This window comes from Typopeltis vanoorti, chromosome 4 (assembly GCF_054136105.1).
Source record: "Typopeltis vanoorti isolate ZY-2024b chromosome 4, IOZ_Tvanoo_1.0, whole genome shotgun sequence".
NCBI classification, from domain to species: Eukaryota; Metazoa; Arthropoda; class Arachnida; order Uropygi; family Thelyphonidae; genus Typopeltis; species Typopeltis vanoorti.
This window is the reverse complement of record NC_143552.1, coordinates 54,285,976-54,303,870: the sequence shown is the minus strand read 5'-3', so window position 1 is coordinate 54,303,870 and position 17,895 is coordinate 54,285,976. Positions and strand designations below refer to the sequence as shown.

The 17,895-nt window shown below is 37.4% G+C and overlaps 1 protein-coding gene across 1 annotated transcript in view; it reads right to left on the bottom strand.

Annotated features, from left to right (window-relative positions):
• Window positions 1-17,895, bottom strand: part of Nse4 (SMC5-SMC6 complex kleisin component Non-SMC element 1) — a 244,990-nt gene that overhangs the window by 61,436 nt on the left and 165,659 nt on the right. The window contains exon 7 of the mRNA XM_090391177.1: window positions 13,727-13,818. Coding sequence (XP_090247303.1) covers window positions 13,727-13,818 — 92 coding nt within the window. The remainder of the gene's footprint in view (window positions 1-13,726; window positions 13,819-17,895) is intronic.

Sequence of the window (17,895 nt, the reverse complement as noted above, 5' to 3'; positions counted from 1 at the left end):
TCTTATTGCTTGAAGAGAACTTTGTGAGTCTGAATATGTTATGCACCTTTGGTAGTGATGGAATCTGATGTAGTTTAATTCAAGCTCTGTTAGCCTAGTGAGTGAGATTTGTGAAGATATAATAATGCTGTCTGAAAATTCCACTAGGTGCTCTGATTATGAGTCATCTGTACGGTTCTATGAGCTTTGAAGAGCTGCTGGTAGACAACAGAAGAGGTAGAAAATATCGGTAGTTTGCTGAAAGAATAGCTACATACTGGCATGTATGACTACCACGGTGGAAGTGTGTTTGTTGGCATCCAAGCTATATTGTCTACTGCAATCTCTATAGCTTGTAGGAGAAGTTTTATCTGCAAACCAAAGGATTTTATGGCAGTCTGTTGTGTGTTATAAAGATTATTCTATTGTGGATGAAAAACAGTTGGCCAGGTAGGGTAGTTTGACAGGGATTTTATTTTTGTTGCGTATAAAAGAGATAGCTGTTGACATGACAGCAACAAAAGTGATTCATTTGTCTCAACGTACAGGCTAGGAATAGGTTATGTGCAAAATGCTCCAGTTACAATTCTGATGACTTGATGGTGAATAGTGTTTAGCCATTGAAGTATACTCTCCTTGGCAGCATAGACTTGGGACCCACAATCAAGTTTTGATGTTATCGACGCCCTGAACATATGAAGCAAAGATCTGTCATCAAAACAAGTGGAAGACAGAGTGTATTGAATGTTCACTGCTTAAAGGCACTTGTCTCGTAACTGACATATGTGAGAGAGGAAACTGAGTTTGCTGTCAAATATGTCCCAAGAAAAATAGTTGGCCAAGTGCATCTTGGCCAACTATAATGCAACTGGGATTAATGATTGTTCAAATCAGAGTTCTGGGCCAGGATGAAGACCACATCTGTGATAAAAGTGCAAGCAAACTGTCTTCTACTGTTAAAATCTGAACCTATTTGCATACACCCATTGGAAAGATGGTCGATGGCTTGCTCTTCTATAACCCTCATATTACATGAATGACAGAAGATGGTGAATTCATCCACATACAGCACATTACTTACTGTTATAAAAAGTTGTCCTATTAGTGAGTTGACCTTAACTGCAAAATGTGTGACATTTAAAACAGAACCTTCTGGGACTCCTTCCTCTTGGTTATAGGATTAGGAGAGGGCAGTTCCCACTTGGATTGGGAATCTTCAATTAGATAAGTTATTGATAAAAAGAGAGAGACTCCCTCTAAGACCACAATTATGTAAGTCTTTCAGTATTCTAAATCTCTAAATAGTTATATGCTTTTGCTATATCAAAGAAACCCAATACTAGATGTTGGTATTTTAGGAAGGGAATCTCTAATGGATGCCTCCAGCTGGACTTGACTTAATAATCGGGTAGAATGATATTTTCAGAAGGCAAATACTGTTCTGGAAAAGTTGTTTCTCTCCAGAAACAATAAAAAACGAGAGTTAACCATTTTTTCCAGAATCTTGCAGAAGCAGCTGGTCAGAGCAATTAGATGATAGTAACTATACTTGGGATTCTGGATCCTTCTCTGGCTTATGAAAGGCAATTATAATTGTCTTTTGCCAAGTATCCAGAAATGCGCTTGCAGAAAATTCTGTTATAAAGATGCAACAATGTTGATCTGCACAAGATGGTGACAGATGTTTTACCATCTTGTAATGGATACTGTCTGGTCCAATAGCAGCTGGATGGTATTTAAGCAAAGCAGCTTTCATTTCTTCTTTTGTGAACAGCCTGTTGTATTCTTCAGTGCTGTTCAAAGAAAACTGGATTTGTTGTTTTTCTGCTTTGATGTTGTTAACATTTTCGGAAAAATCTTCCAGCAACTGTACAACCATTGTGTTCAAGAATAGAGCTAGTGGGTGGTATATCTGCCCTTTGTTTTCTGGATTTTGTCATAGACTTTTTTAGTGTTGGTTGATCCAATATGCATGGAGGATGCATATTGGATCTAGGATTCCTTTTGACTCTAACGAGGATGTATGTTGCTTGAGTACAATTGAAAATAATGAGGGGAATTGTTGTGGGCATCTTTGAAAAATATCCCAGGCTTTCTTCTGAGCTTCTTTAGCTGGTGTACAATTGTCATTCCACTGTAGAATCAAATTCTTCTAATGATGAGATGGTGAGCCAGTCAGCTTGCTCAATTTTCCATTGTGATATCCATGCAAAGACTGCAAAGATGCCCATACAGGTAAGCAGGAGAGTGAGAAGATGTTAAATCTATGAAAGTGGATGTTTAGGTGCTAGAACATCATGCACAGAGTGTTGTGCATGCTGTGTCCATTTAAATTCCTCATTAAAAGTACAGGGGTGATAATTGCAATATGACAACATCAAGCTCATCTTGGGAGATAACTGCAGGGGAAATGTACATGCAGCATAGTGTTATCAGAGTTCCACCAGAGTGTGTCAGACAGCAACTGCTTCTGTGTATATATATTGAGTAAGACTTGCTGGAGGGGGGGGGGTTTGCTCACAATGATGCATCTCCCCCATTATCAAGTCCATCCTCTATCCTGTCCTTATGAATGACAGTTGTATTTTAGAATGCCAAATCATATCTTGGCTTTAGGTATCCTACAGGCAGAGACATACTGGTTCATACTTCTGCAACAGGGCCTTGATGTTAATGATGTTTCGATGAAATCCACGACAATTCCATTGTAGGAATGTTTTCATTATTTCTTTTGGATGGCATCATTTGGGTTCCTATTTTGAGTAGTTTTGTTTTCATTAGCCTTGGATTTTTTTTAAAGAATTTAGGATGACATTTTTTTTTCAATTTGACAATCACCTGTTGAGAATTAAGATTAAAAAAAAAACAGTGGTGTATTTTTGCAAGTTCTGATTTTTTTGTTTCTTACTTTGCTTTTCTGTTGATTATTGTATAGTTTCTGTACCTGATTAGGGCTTGTTGAGGGCCCTGATCAACAAAAAATGAAATAGCAACCCTATTCATTCGTAGGAGTTTAGATCCATGCCACAGCTCTCCACTCACCATGGAACCACACATGGATGGCCACCCTCTGGCAATAAATTAAAGATGCCAAGAAATTGTATTCTTGGTTTAATCCTTTATCCAAGTGCAAGCAAACAAAGTCTTTGCCTGAAGTATTTTCAGGACTGGGCAATTCACATATAAAAGCTAATGACTTCACATCACTTGCCTTAGTATCCCATAATGCAAAGCACATATCCTTATGGACATGTATAATGCTATACATTATGGGAAGGATCACTACGCAGTCCTGAAAAATACTCGATTGCCTCACCTTGATTGAAAGCGTAAGCAAACTTTGCTTACGCTTGGATAAAGGACTAAACCAAGAATATAATTTCTTGGCATCTTTAATTTATAGTATAACCAAGTGGAAAAACTTCCAACAACTCTCTGGCAAGCAGTCACCATGCTTGGAGTTTAACACCATGGCTACACCAGATGCCATAAGACAGTGCAGCCCCGTGGTTAACAGGCACTTTTGTTCAAAGTTTGGTATCAGCACCACCATAAAATAGAATTTCTAAATTAAAATGAAATAGCAACCCTCCTGATCAGATGCCAAGGATGGGGAACTTTGTGCAGAGTGTGCCCTGCACAAAGATGCCTTTGTGCAGGGCACACCCTGCTATACGAGCAACACATCAAGCCATGGGCTTGTTCTCAGAAGACAGGGAAGAAGACTTACAGCAACACCTTTGATTTTGATCCTTGCAGGCAAGCCCACTAGCCAACTGATTCTGGCTGGGCCATCCAGGACCACCCATCTTGCTGAAGCATAGGCCTAAGTAGTGTAAGACTAGCAGGATCCCCCCCACCCCTTTTTGGATTCATTTATTTATTTAGTGTATGGCTCACACATGAAAAGTTACATTACATTAATCCTTAATATATATAAACATAATAATAGACATATGTACTATAATAATACATAATACAGTCATAAAAGAGACACTCAAGAATAGACTACAACTGTAAGTCTAGGTTGATTATCCAGTCAACTGCACTTGGGGTAGCATGGATGAAGTCCAACAGGTTTCCATTCTATGCAAGTTGGGCACATTCTACTGCAATATGATTAATTGTCTGGTGAGGTGATCCACAGTCACAACTGGGTGAGTCAATTATGCTCATTTGTAAAGGTGATCGGCACATCTGCCATGATTGGTGCAAATTCTGTTAAGGGTAGACCAGGTTTTCCGAGGTAGGTCAAAACCTGAAAGAATCTGCGTTGGGTCCACTAATTCATGGAAGTCCCCTGCTGAAGTGTTACACCAGGACTCTTTCCACTTCTCCTTCATGTTAAAACTTGTCTCCACAAGATTTTTAGCTGTTAAGATTGGAGGGTGTTTTTACTTTGGCCTATTTATTTCAAGGGGTGGGATGTCTCGTGGATTGGATGATCTTGCATTTACATGATTTTGCTGTATTCATGTAGAAGAAAGTTGGATCTGTGGAGGTGGGACATTGTCTGCACTGGGAGCCAGTAGGTTAGGATTGATTGCACAGTTCAAGAAATAAGGTGCATAGTGGTGTTAAGCTGAGCATCAACCAAATACACATGGGCACTGTTTAGCCATACGGGTGAGCAATATTCAGCTGCAGAGTAAACGAGACCAAGAGAAGTGCAGTGAAGCATTGCTGCTGAGGCACCCTAAGTTGTTCTGCATAATTCTTGCAGTATATTTTTCCTTGTTTTTAGCTTGCATGCTGTGTTAATGAGATGTGGTTATCTTTTTGGATGCCCACAATTAATACTGTACAGCAAAACACAGAGGCAAGGCATTGGATACCTAGTGAAACTACTGCAGTCGATATCATGTATAAAATCAAAATAAAGGATGGTTTTATATACGAGACTAATCTCCTTGAATGGCAGGCAGTTTCAAGTAGAGTTATGTGGGCAAATATCAGAATGGGGAACTGGACAATGAGACGACTTATTTGTGTTTATGGGCCCACAGAAGATTCTACTAAGGTACAAGTGGAAGAATGTTTTTGAGGCTTTTAGAGAAAGCAACTGACGCAATGAAAAAGGAAAAGTTGGTCCATGTTGAGGATCTAAATAGCAGAGTAGGAAATGATTCTCAGACATAAAAATATTTTGGGAAAATTTGGAGAAAAGAACAAAGCTAATAATAACAACAGGCAAATACCTGTTGGATTTCTGCTCAGGACATGGACTGGTTATTACTAATGTAATTTTCCAACATAAAAATGTGAACAAATTCACATGGAGAGAAGAGGCAAGGAATAAGAAAAGTCTCATTGATTATGTTATTGTTGATAGTGATGTTTCCTCCCTGGTGCAGAACACCAGAGTGTACAGAGGATTTGAAATTGGAAGTGATCACTATTTATTTCATATTGAAAAGAAGAACATATAAATAAGTTTTAAAGCGAATAAAAGTTGAGCAGCTCTCAGAAATTAACTATAAATAAAATACCCAAACATTATTGAAGAAAAAATGAATGAGTTTGAGAACAGGAATCAAACCTTCGAGATTAAGAGTGGTAAATCATGAAGAAAACATTGATCGATTCAGCCAGAGAGGCATGTGGGGAAGTTGTCTGCAAGGATAGAAAAATCAAAACTCCATGGTGGACACAGGAAGTCAAAGAGGCAATGAAGGAAAAGAAGAAAGCATATCAAACGTTCTTGGCAAATAAATCAGCTTGTGCTCTAAGAGAATAGAGATCTAAACACTGTTTAAAACTAGCTAAACAAAGGTCATGGGAAGTACAGCAAGAACACAGAAAATAAATATCAAGAAGGTAGCAAGATATTCTGCAGGTTGTTGAAAAAGCTCAGAAATGGAGGAAAGAGTGCTATAAAAGGAATTAGAGATAAAGGTGACATGAAAACTGGAGAAAAAGATATCCTTGAAATATGGAGTAATGACTTCGAAAAATTGCTAAATGAAACAAGCAGTGATAGCACAGTCATAAAATAACACTGACCAGACATGCAATCAGAAATACATATCCATATTAGAAAAAGCCATCAAAGGCTGGAAATGTGGAAAGGCAGCAGGAGTAGATGATATTCGACCAGAATTGCTATAGTATGGAGGTATAAAATTCTCACAGTGGCTGCACTGCATAGTTCAGAAGATCTGGGAACGAATTCCGGATGATTGGAGTAGAGCTCTCATAGTACCCATATATAAAAAGGGAAATAAAACTGAATATGAGAATTACAGAGATATTTTTCTACTGAGCGTTCCTGATAAGATTTATGTAAGTATACTTGAGAAAAGGTTCAGAAGGACTGTGAAAGAAAAGCTTGGTGAAGAACAAGTTGGATTCAGGCCAAATAGAGACTGTCAGGATCAGATCTTCACTTTATGACAAATAGTTGAGAAATCATGGGAATATAACAAAGATCTGTGTTTAAGTTTTGTAGATCTGGAAAAGGCATATAACAAGGTGCAAAGAGAGAAGCTAATCAAGACGCTACAGTTATATGTGTCAATGGGTGATTATATCAAGCAATACTAGTTGAGTTGTAAATCAGCAGTTAGAACTGAAGGAAGTACAGGAAGATGGTTTAATGTTAAATCTGGTGTGAGACAAGGATGTACATTATCCCCTATGTTATTCATTATCTATATGGATAAAATTATGAAGGAAAGTGGTATTAAACCTGATATCAAAATTGGAAATGTTAATCTCAGCTCTTTGCTTTATGCAGATGATGTTATACTTCTAAATAAACCCACTACAAGTCTGCAAGATTCCCTGACTAAACTGAATAACTGTTGTAATAGATATGGCATGAAGGTCAGTAATAACAATACAAAGACAATGAAAACAGAAGTATTGAAAATATCAACATTGTGAATATAGATCCTATAGAACAAGTTATTATTATTATTAGACACCTCCAGGGAGTCCAAAGACTCATCGAGGGAGGGCACCTGCTCTACAACTCTGTCTCCGCCACTCAATCCACCAACTGACCGCAACTATACCAACGTCATCTACCGCGCCCACCACCACCACTAGTATTTCCAAGGACAATCACAAACATCCATGCTCATGGCAGGATTCGAACCCGCAACTTTTTGGCTGGAGAGCGGATGTGCTAACCGCTCGGCCAGCCAGGCTGGCAAACAAGTGAAACATTTCAGGAGAAGATATAGATGTATAGATGTAGAAAGTATTTTTAACTTGGGTATAGTTATGTTAAAGATATCAAGTAATTTTAAACCTGGTTTTACTCTATTTTTCCCAAGTGAGCAAACCGACAAAATGTCAGTTTGCACCTGCAATAGATGCAAGACTAGCTGATCCCACAGGTAGTGCAAGACCAAGGCAACTCGTGGTAGAAGTGGAGCAAGCTCTGATCACTAATCTTAATATTTACCCTTAATGCCAAAACACATCTCCAAGAAGGGGATGTATGATGTTTTGTATTAAAGGCAAGGGGCCACTACCCAGACCGGTTTCGACCTTTATTGAGGTCTTATCAGTGGGGAGCCAGGCTAGAAATACCAAGATTTAGTAATGCAGAGCTTGTAAGTATTTTACCAAAACGAGTTACCATAAGGTGTTATAACCTTATTAAATAAAAATCTCAGGAGGAGATACAGATGTAGAAAGTATTTTTAACTTGGGTATAGTTATGTTAAAGATACCAAGTAATTTTAAACCTGGTTTTACTCCATTTTTCCCAAGTGAGCAAACCGACAAAATGTCAGTTTGCGCCTGCAATAGATGCAAGACTAGCTGATCCCACAGGTAGTGCAAGACCAAGGCAACTCGTGGTAGAAGTGGAGCAAGCTCTGATCACTAATCTTAATATTTACCCTTAATGCCAAAACACATCTTCAAGAAGGGGATGTATGATGTTTTGTATTAAAGGCAAGGGGCCACTACCCAGACCGGTTTCGACCTTTATTGAGGTCTCATCAGAGCTTGCTCCACTTCTACCACGAGTTGCCTTGGTCTTGCACTACCTATGGGATCAGCTAGTCTTGCATCTATTGCAGGTGCAAACTGACATTTTGTCGGTTTGCACACTTGGGAAAAATGGAGTAAAACCAGGTTTAAAATTACTGGGTATCTTTAACATAACTATACCCAAGTTAAAAATACTTTCTACATCTATATCTCCTCCTGAGATTTTTATTTAATAAGGTTATAACACCTTATGGTAACTCGTTTTGGTAAAATACTTACAAGCTCTGCATTACTAAATCTTGGTATTTCTAGCCTGGCTCCCACTGATGAGACCTTTTTCAGCGGCCCTGAGAGAAAGCTCCATGTTCCAGTCCTTCTTCAAACCTGTTCCAGCGGATTCCTGCAACAGTTTAGGAGAACCGAAAAGAGAGCTCCGATTGAAGTCCTGCCTTGGTAAGATTCCTTTGTTCTTTTTGTGGTTTTTTTTTTTAGGCCTATATACGGCATTCTGCTATTTCATAGGAATAGACTATCCTTGGAAAGTCTTCTTCCTTTCTTTCGTTAAATAATGTCTTCGGTTTTACCGAGGGTAAGAACCCTCTGGTTCGAAATAGATACAGAGATCGAGAAGAGGACGTTTGCTAGAACCATTATTGATAAAGTAGGGGCAGACAAAATTTCCGGTTTCACACCTTATGGGGGTGGAAGATTTCAGGTTGTATGCACGGACGTTGCAACACGGGAGAAACTGCTGAATGGAGTAGAATGCAAAGGGAAACTTTATCATCCTTTTGTGGTGGGAAGCGTTTCCAAAACAGTTAAAATTGATCGATTCCCGCTCGAATATTTAGAAGAAGACAGCGATGTAATAGTAAAAGTCTTCTCGAAATGGGGAGCTGTCCGGGATATAAAAATTGGCACGGACGCTGATTTTCCTCAGTGGAAGTCAGGAGAAGTTTCGTTCTCGATCATGATGAAGGCAGAAATCCCAAACTTTGTCATGATCGGGTCAGCCAGGGTAATGGTCAGTTACCCGGGCATAAAAAGACAGTGCTTTCTGTGCGGATCACTGGAACACTTAGGTGCGGACTGCCCCAAGAACAAGTGCAGGAACTGCATGGGAGCAGGACATGTGCTAGCCCAGTGTGAAGCACCCTGTCTGAAATGCAAGGATACTACCCACAAAGTCAACGTTTGTCCTAGCAGGACACATGCCGAGAGAATAGGAGGCGCCATTTCGCCAATTCCAGCAAATATTTCAACCAAGAGCTCAGAGCCTACAAGTCATGACTACCTGACTGCAGATAAGACAGTGACAGAAACTACCACTATAGATCCTGACGTTTTCCCAGCACTTACAACCCCATTTATGGTGATAACAAATGACAAAATCCAACCACCTACTGGCAACAAGACAGAAGGAAAAACAGAGAAAAAAGAAAAACGAAATGCTAGAAAAATCATCGAAACCGAGGATGAAATGGAAACGGAGAATAACACCAATGCCACCAAACGACCTATCACACCAGAAGAAGAAGAAAATAAAAGAACCAAACCAAATTACGACAGCCCAGCAGAAATGTCAAGTTCAGAGGAGGAGGAAGAAAAAGGAAATAAAACAGACACCCATTTAGAAACAGATGAACAAGAACAAAGAGACGATCTAAGACCCATAGGAGAATCCCACAATCCTGGAAAAAAATCTCATAGAGGAATTCCAGGCAAAGCTGAAACAAAGGCAATATCAGAACCGACAAAGTTCCCTCATGCAAAAGCCAATGCACCTATATTGCATCTCTTAAAAGATTTCCCCGAGGAGGAGGCGAGACTACGAAAAGCAATAGAAACATTCGGAGACATTCAACTGATACTCACAGGACAAAACGGGCCAAGAGTCGTCAGTGCAGAATGGAACGACGTGTTTGTCGATAATATAGATGAAATCACTCCTGAAAAGATCATTGGTCTTATCGATGCAGAGGACGACGTGGGACTAGCACTGCACAGAGGCCTCTACATGCTAAACCATGTCCGTGGAGACAAATTAGCAGATCTCATCATTAAAACCCACAACAATAGACAGAAGGAGGATTTAAACCTCGCCTAACAAGTCAGTCGACTCCTAGTATCGATCTGCCAGGGAAAAAAAAAAAAAAAAAAAAAATCTTTCCTTTAAGTTTTGTTTCGTTTAAATTTTGTCCACACAGGAGGGGGTATCCTGAGAACCTGGGCTGCGAAGGCTAACACTGAGGCGGTGCAGCTCCTTGTGGGCTGCATCACCCAGGCCAGGCTCTTCCCCCACTCTCCTCAGTTTAAATTGGTCTTTCATGTCACCCAGTTGTTTTTTTTTTTTTTTTCGTTCTGTCTTTGCTATTAGTGATATGTAACTTCTTGTGTCCTTTCTCAGTTCTTCTTTTTAAGTGTCCTCTTTCATTTGTTTTTCACTCCTTTCGCCGGCCAGACATCTGAAGAGATGACTGGCCGTCGAGAGCTGAAAAGAACGGATGGAGGGAGGAAATGTCAGAGGCTTGGCGATGACTCTTGAGTGTGGCCAAGTAGATCGACCGAGGCCTCTTTTAACTACCTACTACTATCAACTCTATCTTTTCTACTCCTCTCTTCCTATCAAAGCTGCCTCTCAGCACAACTTTTTGACTCTAAAGAGGCCAATGATGATGAGATATGAACTCCCATTCGACCTCAATAAAGGTCGAAACCGGTCTGGGTAGTGGCCCCTTGCCTTTAATACAAAACATCATACATCCCCTTCTTGGAGATGTGTTTTGACATTAAGGGTAAATATTAAGATTAGTGATCAGAGCTTGCTCCACTTCTACCACGAGTTGCCTTGGTCTTGCACTACCTGTGGGATCAGCTAGTCTTGCATCTATTGCAGGCGCAAACTGACATTTTGTCGGTTTGCTCACTTGGGAAAAATGGAGTAAAACCAGGTTTAAAATTACTTGGTATCTTTAACATGAAACATTTCAGTTACTTAGGCACGATTTTTAGTGAAGGTGGTAAATTAAATATGGAAATAGAGACAACAGAATCAACAAAGCTGGTATGGTAGTAAGTCCACTGAATAAAGAGAGAAATTAGTCAAAACACTAAATTAGCTGTATACAAGATAGTATTTAAACCAGTTTTAACTTATGGATCTGAGAGCTGGGTCAGAAGTAAAACACATGACCAAAGACTAGAGACTGCAGATTTCAGAGTCCTGAGAAAGATTAGGGGCACAAACAGATGACATCAATGGCAATATCATATTAAAAATGAGGGTATTAGGAAAGAACTTGACATTTTCAGCATCCATGAATGCGTTAGCAGAGCTAATCTGAGGTGGTATGGTCACTTAAACAGAATGGGAGAGGAAAGATTAGCAAAACAAGTGTTCTTGCCAGGTTGGCAGGAAAAAGACCCAGAAGAAGACCAAGATATTAGGTGGATTGATATGGCAAAAAGTGCCTTAGAAGATAGAAATATAAGATCTGATAATGATAATATTGGAGCCTTGACAAGTAATAGACTGATTTGGAGGAAAATTATATATAAGAAGTTAGTAATTATGTAAATTTTTAATGTAGTACTATCATATCCTGTACACCTCTTGAAGCTACATGGCAGGAATTTGATGATGGTTTTAAGGACAATAGCAAAAGTATGTTCTTTAGTAAGCATGCAAGTCTGTGCATCAGTTAATTCACATCCAGAGATGTTCATTGCCCACTGTTCGGTAGGAGGGTTTCAAAAGGTAGATATTATATCAAAAAATAAAAATAAGTCATTTTTTCTTGAGTTATGAATGCTTATCAAATGAGCAAGTTAAATTACTTGATTCTTCTTCTACTCTCCCTAAAACCATTCTATGTTTTGAATTCATGCATAGTATCTAGTGCAATCTTTCTGGTCTTTCAAATGCTAATGCTAAGAGACTTCAGTGTTCCACACCAAAGATGTACTGTTAAGTTTTAATATAAAATATCAGTTGGCTAATTTTCAATAAAATTATATACTGCGTGTAACTTGTTTCACTCAATCACTATGTTGCAAGTTCCATTAAAACTAATGTAGTGTTGCTACAAAAGTATCTGAATAAGTTGGTACTTTAAGGAGGGTAAATTCATGCATTTTGGATGTAAATTCATACAATACATCTCAATCTCTCTTCTCATTCTAGACAAGGGAATGAGATATACTGTATTGAAGGAACTTCACTCAAGGAAGTGAGAGATCTAGGAATGTTGATGGCTAGGGAGCTGGTGTTACATATGGATGTCTGTGCATAGATCTAATTATCTGAATTTTGAGTGTAAGAAGAGATTAAGACAATTCCGCAGAGCTTAGCAGATAGGAAGGGAAGAGAAAAAGTGATATGATTGAGACATACAGGTTGTTAAGAGAAGTCTACCAAATAAATTTAGGGGAGATATTGTGTAAGGTAATAAGTGGAGAGGAAAAGAGAAGTCATCGCCAGAGGTTGTACAAAAGACGAAAGTAAGTGAAAAGGAGTGTGTTTGCAGGATGAGTGGTGAATGCTCTGACACCAGATGTTTCCAAGGCAAGGTGTATCATATTCTCTCAGAGTTCTGCCACCTATGATGAGTATTCTTTCTTAAAGGAGTAGGAAGGCTTAGAAATACTAATATTCAAGAATGTAAATATGACAGTAGAGCTATTGTGAAATATACAGTATCATAAACAAAATGGTAGAATGAAAGACTATCAAAAGTAGTGTTTGAACCAATAACTGCAGCACCAGGAAATGATGATAATTTAAACTTTATACACAGGGAAAACATCTTAAGCTTGACAGTTAAATTGGATATAACTGAATAATATAACCATATAATATAATATAATATATATTTTCCTTCTCCTCAAGACAAACGCTCAACTATGTCTCTTCCTGGAGTTTATCAAATTCCCTGCAACTGTGATCTCTCCTATTTTGGACAAACTGGATTTCTCTTGAAAAAAGAATCCAAGAACATCAATCCTCCATTCATCACAACAAACCTGAAAAATCTGGATTGACTCAGCACAGGATTGAAACTTACCACAACATCCTTTGGTCAAAAACTTGCCTCTTACATAGATCCCGATATAAATTTGAACGTTTATTCAAAGAAAGCATAGAGGCCTTACTCCATCGTCCTAACCTGAATCGGAATGACTGTATATCTATATCTAAAATCTGGGAAAGTCTAATCAGGATAACTCATTAATTCATATTAATTTTATGTTATTTAATATTATTAATTAATATCTTTATTTCAACCATGTCTCTGCTTAAAAATATTCCCTTTAATACTTAGTGATATAACATCACATGGCTTGTTCTATTTTTAAATGATCTATTGTTAGTATTCCACATTGTATTTTTTTTTTAAAACTGTTCTTGTAATGCCACTGAAGATGGTCTGCTATTTCCAGACCAAAATATTTGGTTAATTAAATATCTTTCTTGTGTTTACGTTCTTATATTATTCAGTCTTTATGTCACAAGTATCCTTAAAATATCAAATTGGATATAACTGTAATTCTATGCTAAAATGAATATGCGATCTGATTTATGAGATTTTTAACTTTATATTCTTTATAATCTTCATATAATTCTTTAATGACTTCACTTTAAAAAATTTGAAATTTTCTGATATCTAAATGATCTTCCATAGTGTAAGGACATCTACACAAGTGATCAAAATGCATAATTTATTAAATGATTAGAAATTGTAATTTTCTAAAATATAGGCTCAGAAGAATCAAAATAGAATCAATATAATAATTTACTTACCTTAATTAAAAATGATACATGAAACATATTTTCTATTGTCTGAGAAAAAGATGATGGATCAGTTACAAATTCAAAATAACAAACTGGAATATCTGAAATATGCAAAACAAACCATCAGTTGTTCAATTAACTCAGCAAATATGCATGTCATTGTCAAAACATAGACTCTGTCTAGTTTATATAAGTGTTTCAAAATATACAAAAGCAAATTAGGGATATCATGCTATGACAATCACGTTTCTAGAGCTATAAAGTATGGTCACATGATCATATATGAAAAATGAAATATCTTCTGCTAGAAATCAACTTCACATATCTTATTGATTTCCATGTGCAGAAATTTTAACTATTCTGAAAATGTGTGATTTAATCAATGCCACTGAAATGTAATTGCTTTCCATTTTCCTCTGTCTATGAAGATATATCAAGCAAGACAAATTTAATTATTATTACTGAGAGTGTTGTTCTTAGTGCAAAATAAAAATATTTCGTAGCAATTTAATTTACTATCCTTTTAAATTTTTATTACTATTATTCATGAGTTTATTCAACTGAAATGTGATAGGGAGTGTTGAAAGAAGCAAGAGTGAAAAATCAAAAGTATATTATCTAGATATGACAGAAATCAATTAAGAAGGGCTATGATGGGAAACTATTCCATGCATAGCCTGTGTAGAAAGAATAGATGAAGTTTTTTGACATGGGGAGTGAGTTTGAGGAATTCCATTTCCATTGAAGAGTTAAAATGTGTTTTGTATCAGAAGTCTTGAAAAATTATTAATTCATATAAGACCTAATACCTCAGGGAAACTAAATTATGATGAAAAGAATGGTGAGAATTTGTGCGTATGAGCAACAATGTTAGGTAACTGTGCTAATGATGAGAATAGTTATTAATCGTGGATATTATTATAAGGAGAGAATGATTTTGTGTTCATCTGGTTCAGACCTATGAAGCATGTATAAAGATGTCTGCATAAGTAAGGTACTAGATAAGAACAGATCTGCAAGTTGTCCTACTGTGTCATGCAGACCACAGACAAGAGTAAGAGTGCCCAAAAAAGTATGCAGGTAACTTATGTACACACACGAATGCTAGGAGTATCAGAAACAAAGGGGTAAAATTTGTTGTCTTGGTCAATATCTTGGGATCTCATACTGTAGGCATTAGTGAGACCTAGCTGTCAGAAGTATATACACTAATTGGTATCAAGTATAAAGTATTTTTTGGGAGGATGGACAGGATAGAAGAAAGGGGGTGGGGATGCTGCTAATGATATGAATCCAGTTAGAGTTGAGACCTATGCCTGCTAGTAATTTTTTCATGTAGCAGTTAATTCTAAACTATCTGGTGTGAGGTCGATTTGAACAAGATAAAATACATAGAGAGACATTGTTACAGAGTAGTGGATTGGCTGCTACAAAATAAAGACAATAGGTGAGAAATGAATAATCATAATGGGGAGACTTTAATTATCTAAACATTAGTTGGATAGCTGTGAAATCTCATGAGAAGAATGAAACTGAATTTACTGAGCTGTTGTGAGACAAGTTCATCAAGCGACGTATGACAAAAAAGGAACTCAAGGTTAAAGAATTTAGATCTCAGTCAGAGTTAGAATGTCAGTTATGAAAATTATGTAGTCTACCGACTTGGGAAAGATATCCCACAACCCAAAAGACCTAGAAGAAATGGGTGAAAAAGTATACATAAACAGCAGTAAGATAGGCTTAGAAATGAATCTAGAAAAAACAAAATGGATCAAAAACATCTACACAAGTGACAGTCACCTATGTATTGATAACATCCCTATAGAACAAGTTGACTGATACAAGTACTTAGGACAAACAATAAAAATGAATAACAATTTATCTGAAGAACTAGCAAAAAGAAAGAAAGCTGCATGGCTATCATTCAACAGACTAAAAGAAACACTTACTGATCCAAATCTTGACATCTCTCCGAAGGCAAAACTATTTAATAGTGATATTCTACCATCTCTCACATATGGATCAGAAACATGGAACACAACAAGAAAAGAAGAAGAGACTCTCAGAATAACTCAGCATGCAAATAGAACGCAGGATTTGTAACATCAACAGAATGGAACATGTTAGAAACACGGAACTAAGAAAAAGATCAGGCATAAAAGATGTGGTAACTGCAGTATATGAAAGCAAGATGAGATTGGCAGGTCACATAGCCAGACTCAGGGATAACAGATGGACATATAGAATGCTCAACTGGCAACCAAGAATAAAGAGAAAACTAGGAAGACCACCTACAAGATGAGAAGATCCACTAGTGAAATCTATGGGTATAACATGGAAGAGAGAGGCTCAAGATCGAGATCGTTGGAGGCATCTTTGTGACCTGCACTCATGGAGAAATCATGAGTGAAACACGGGTCCATCAAGGTAATCAAGGTAAACTGATTTGGGAAAAGGCAAAGTTTCTTAATGTTCTGAATGGAACATTTATAAGCTTAGCTACTGACCATGCTAAAATACAAAGCAGGAAATTACCACCTGAGGAGTATGTTGGGTTCTGCAACATGGTATCAAAAATAAATAGGATAGGAGTGAAATGGATGTGTAACCTAATTAAGCAAGAGATTCAGAAGAAAAAGATGATGGAAGGAATACATATGCATAAGGATGATGTCAGTTATGATAATTCTGTTGTAAGGAAAGCTAAGTCTGAGCATGAAAAGAAAAAAAACTGGCTCTGCAAGCTAAAGACAACCCAAAAGAATTCTTTTGTTATGCTGCAGGTAAAAGAAAGAATGAATATGAAAGAATAACTCTACTGACTGCAGATAGTATATGGGTGACTGTTTCACTTCAATTGGACAAGACTTCACTTGGGCTCTCATGCACAGGTCTAGTGTTCTGGTTATGTGGTGATTCAAATACAGTGGAGAGGGAGAGAGAGAGTGCAAAGGAGAGTATTAAAAATGATACCAGGATCGTGGAAAACTGTTAATGAAGGCAGATTGAGAATTTGTAGACTGTAGGTGAAAAAGACGGGTGATATGACTGAAAGTTACAAACTTCTGAAAAGATTATACAGCATCAGTAAATGGAATTTTTCATGTTATGGAGGGTGGGAAAAGGACACAAGACATTCTTCAAAGGTGAGAATGAATGCCGCCAAGAAGGGGTATAAGGGATAGATTTTTCTCTCATAGAAAGGTGTGTGATTGGAATGGTTTGCCATTGGATGTGGTGCGTCTAAGTAATGTGAATGAATTCAAGAATATGTATGACAGCTGGTGTGGAGAGTATGGCTTCCCTCATCGAGTCCCTGACTCCCCCAGAGGTCTTTCTTAATAATAATAATAATAATAATAATAATATATTCCTATTAAAACTAAAGCAATCTATTTCACATATTTAAAATGTTCCCTTTTAAATGATGGGAAATTCTTCTCGACATTTACTTTTTTTTTTTTTTTTTTTTTTTTTTTGGGGAAATTTGGACTCAACACTACACAGAGTTAATGTAACAACGTAAGTAAGAGGTTTGAAAAGTGGGACTTTCTTAGCAGCACAAGTAACCATTTCTAGTTATTTAAAAATATCTTAGAAAAATTCATTTTTAAATTCACCTACAGAATAACACAAAAGAGGCAGCCTCTGTACATCTTGTAGCTCCCCACCCACGAAAAGTTTATTTGTAAACTTAGAGCACATTCCTACAGTAGGCAGGCTAAGATTTTTTTCCCCACCCACATGGTCCAGAAACCCTACTCCAGACTCCTAGAGACCAAACATGGAAACTTTTTAAAGTCACTTTAGGCCTCTAATAAGTGTGTGTGTGTGTGTGTGTGGAGAGGGTCTCTCACATTGAGCACCGAAATTCATCTCCAACCTAAGACAATCACAAGCATCAATGCTCACAGCTTGTTGGTTGAAGAGCAGATATGCCAACCATGCTGGCATACTTGAAAAGTTTATAATTTAGCTTTATATTATAAAAGAAATGTACAATTCATAGCTAATTTTCAAGTCTGTTTATTGGCACTTGTCCTAGAGGTCAGGGCCAATGAAATTGATCTAAAGCGGGAGTGCAAGGCATAAAACTTTGAGAATCATTGTTTTTAATATGGTTTGTCATTGTATTTGTTCACTTCCTTAAATTATTAACAGTATTATTATTAAAATCA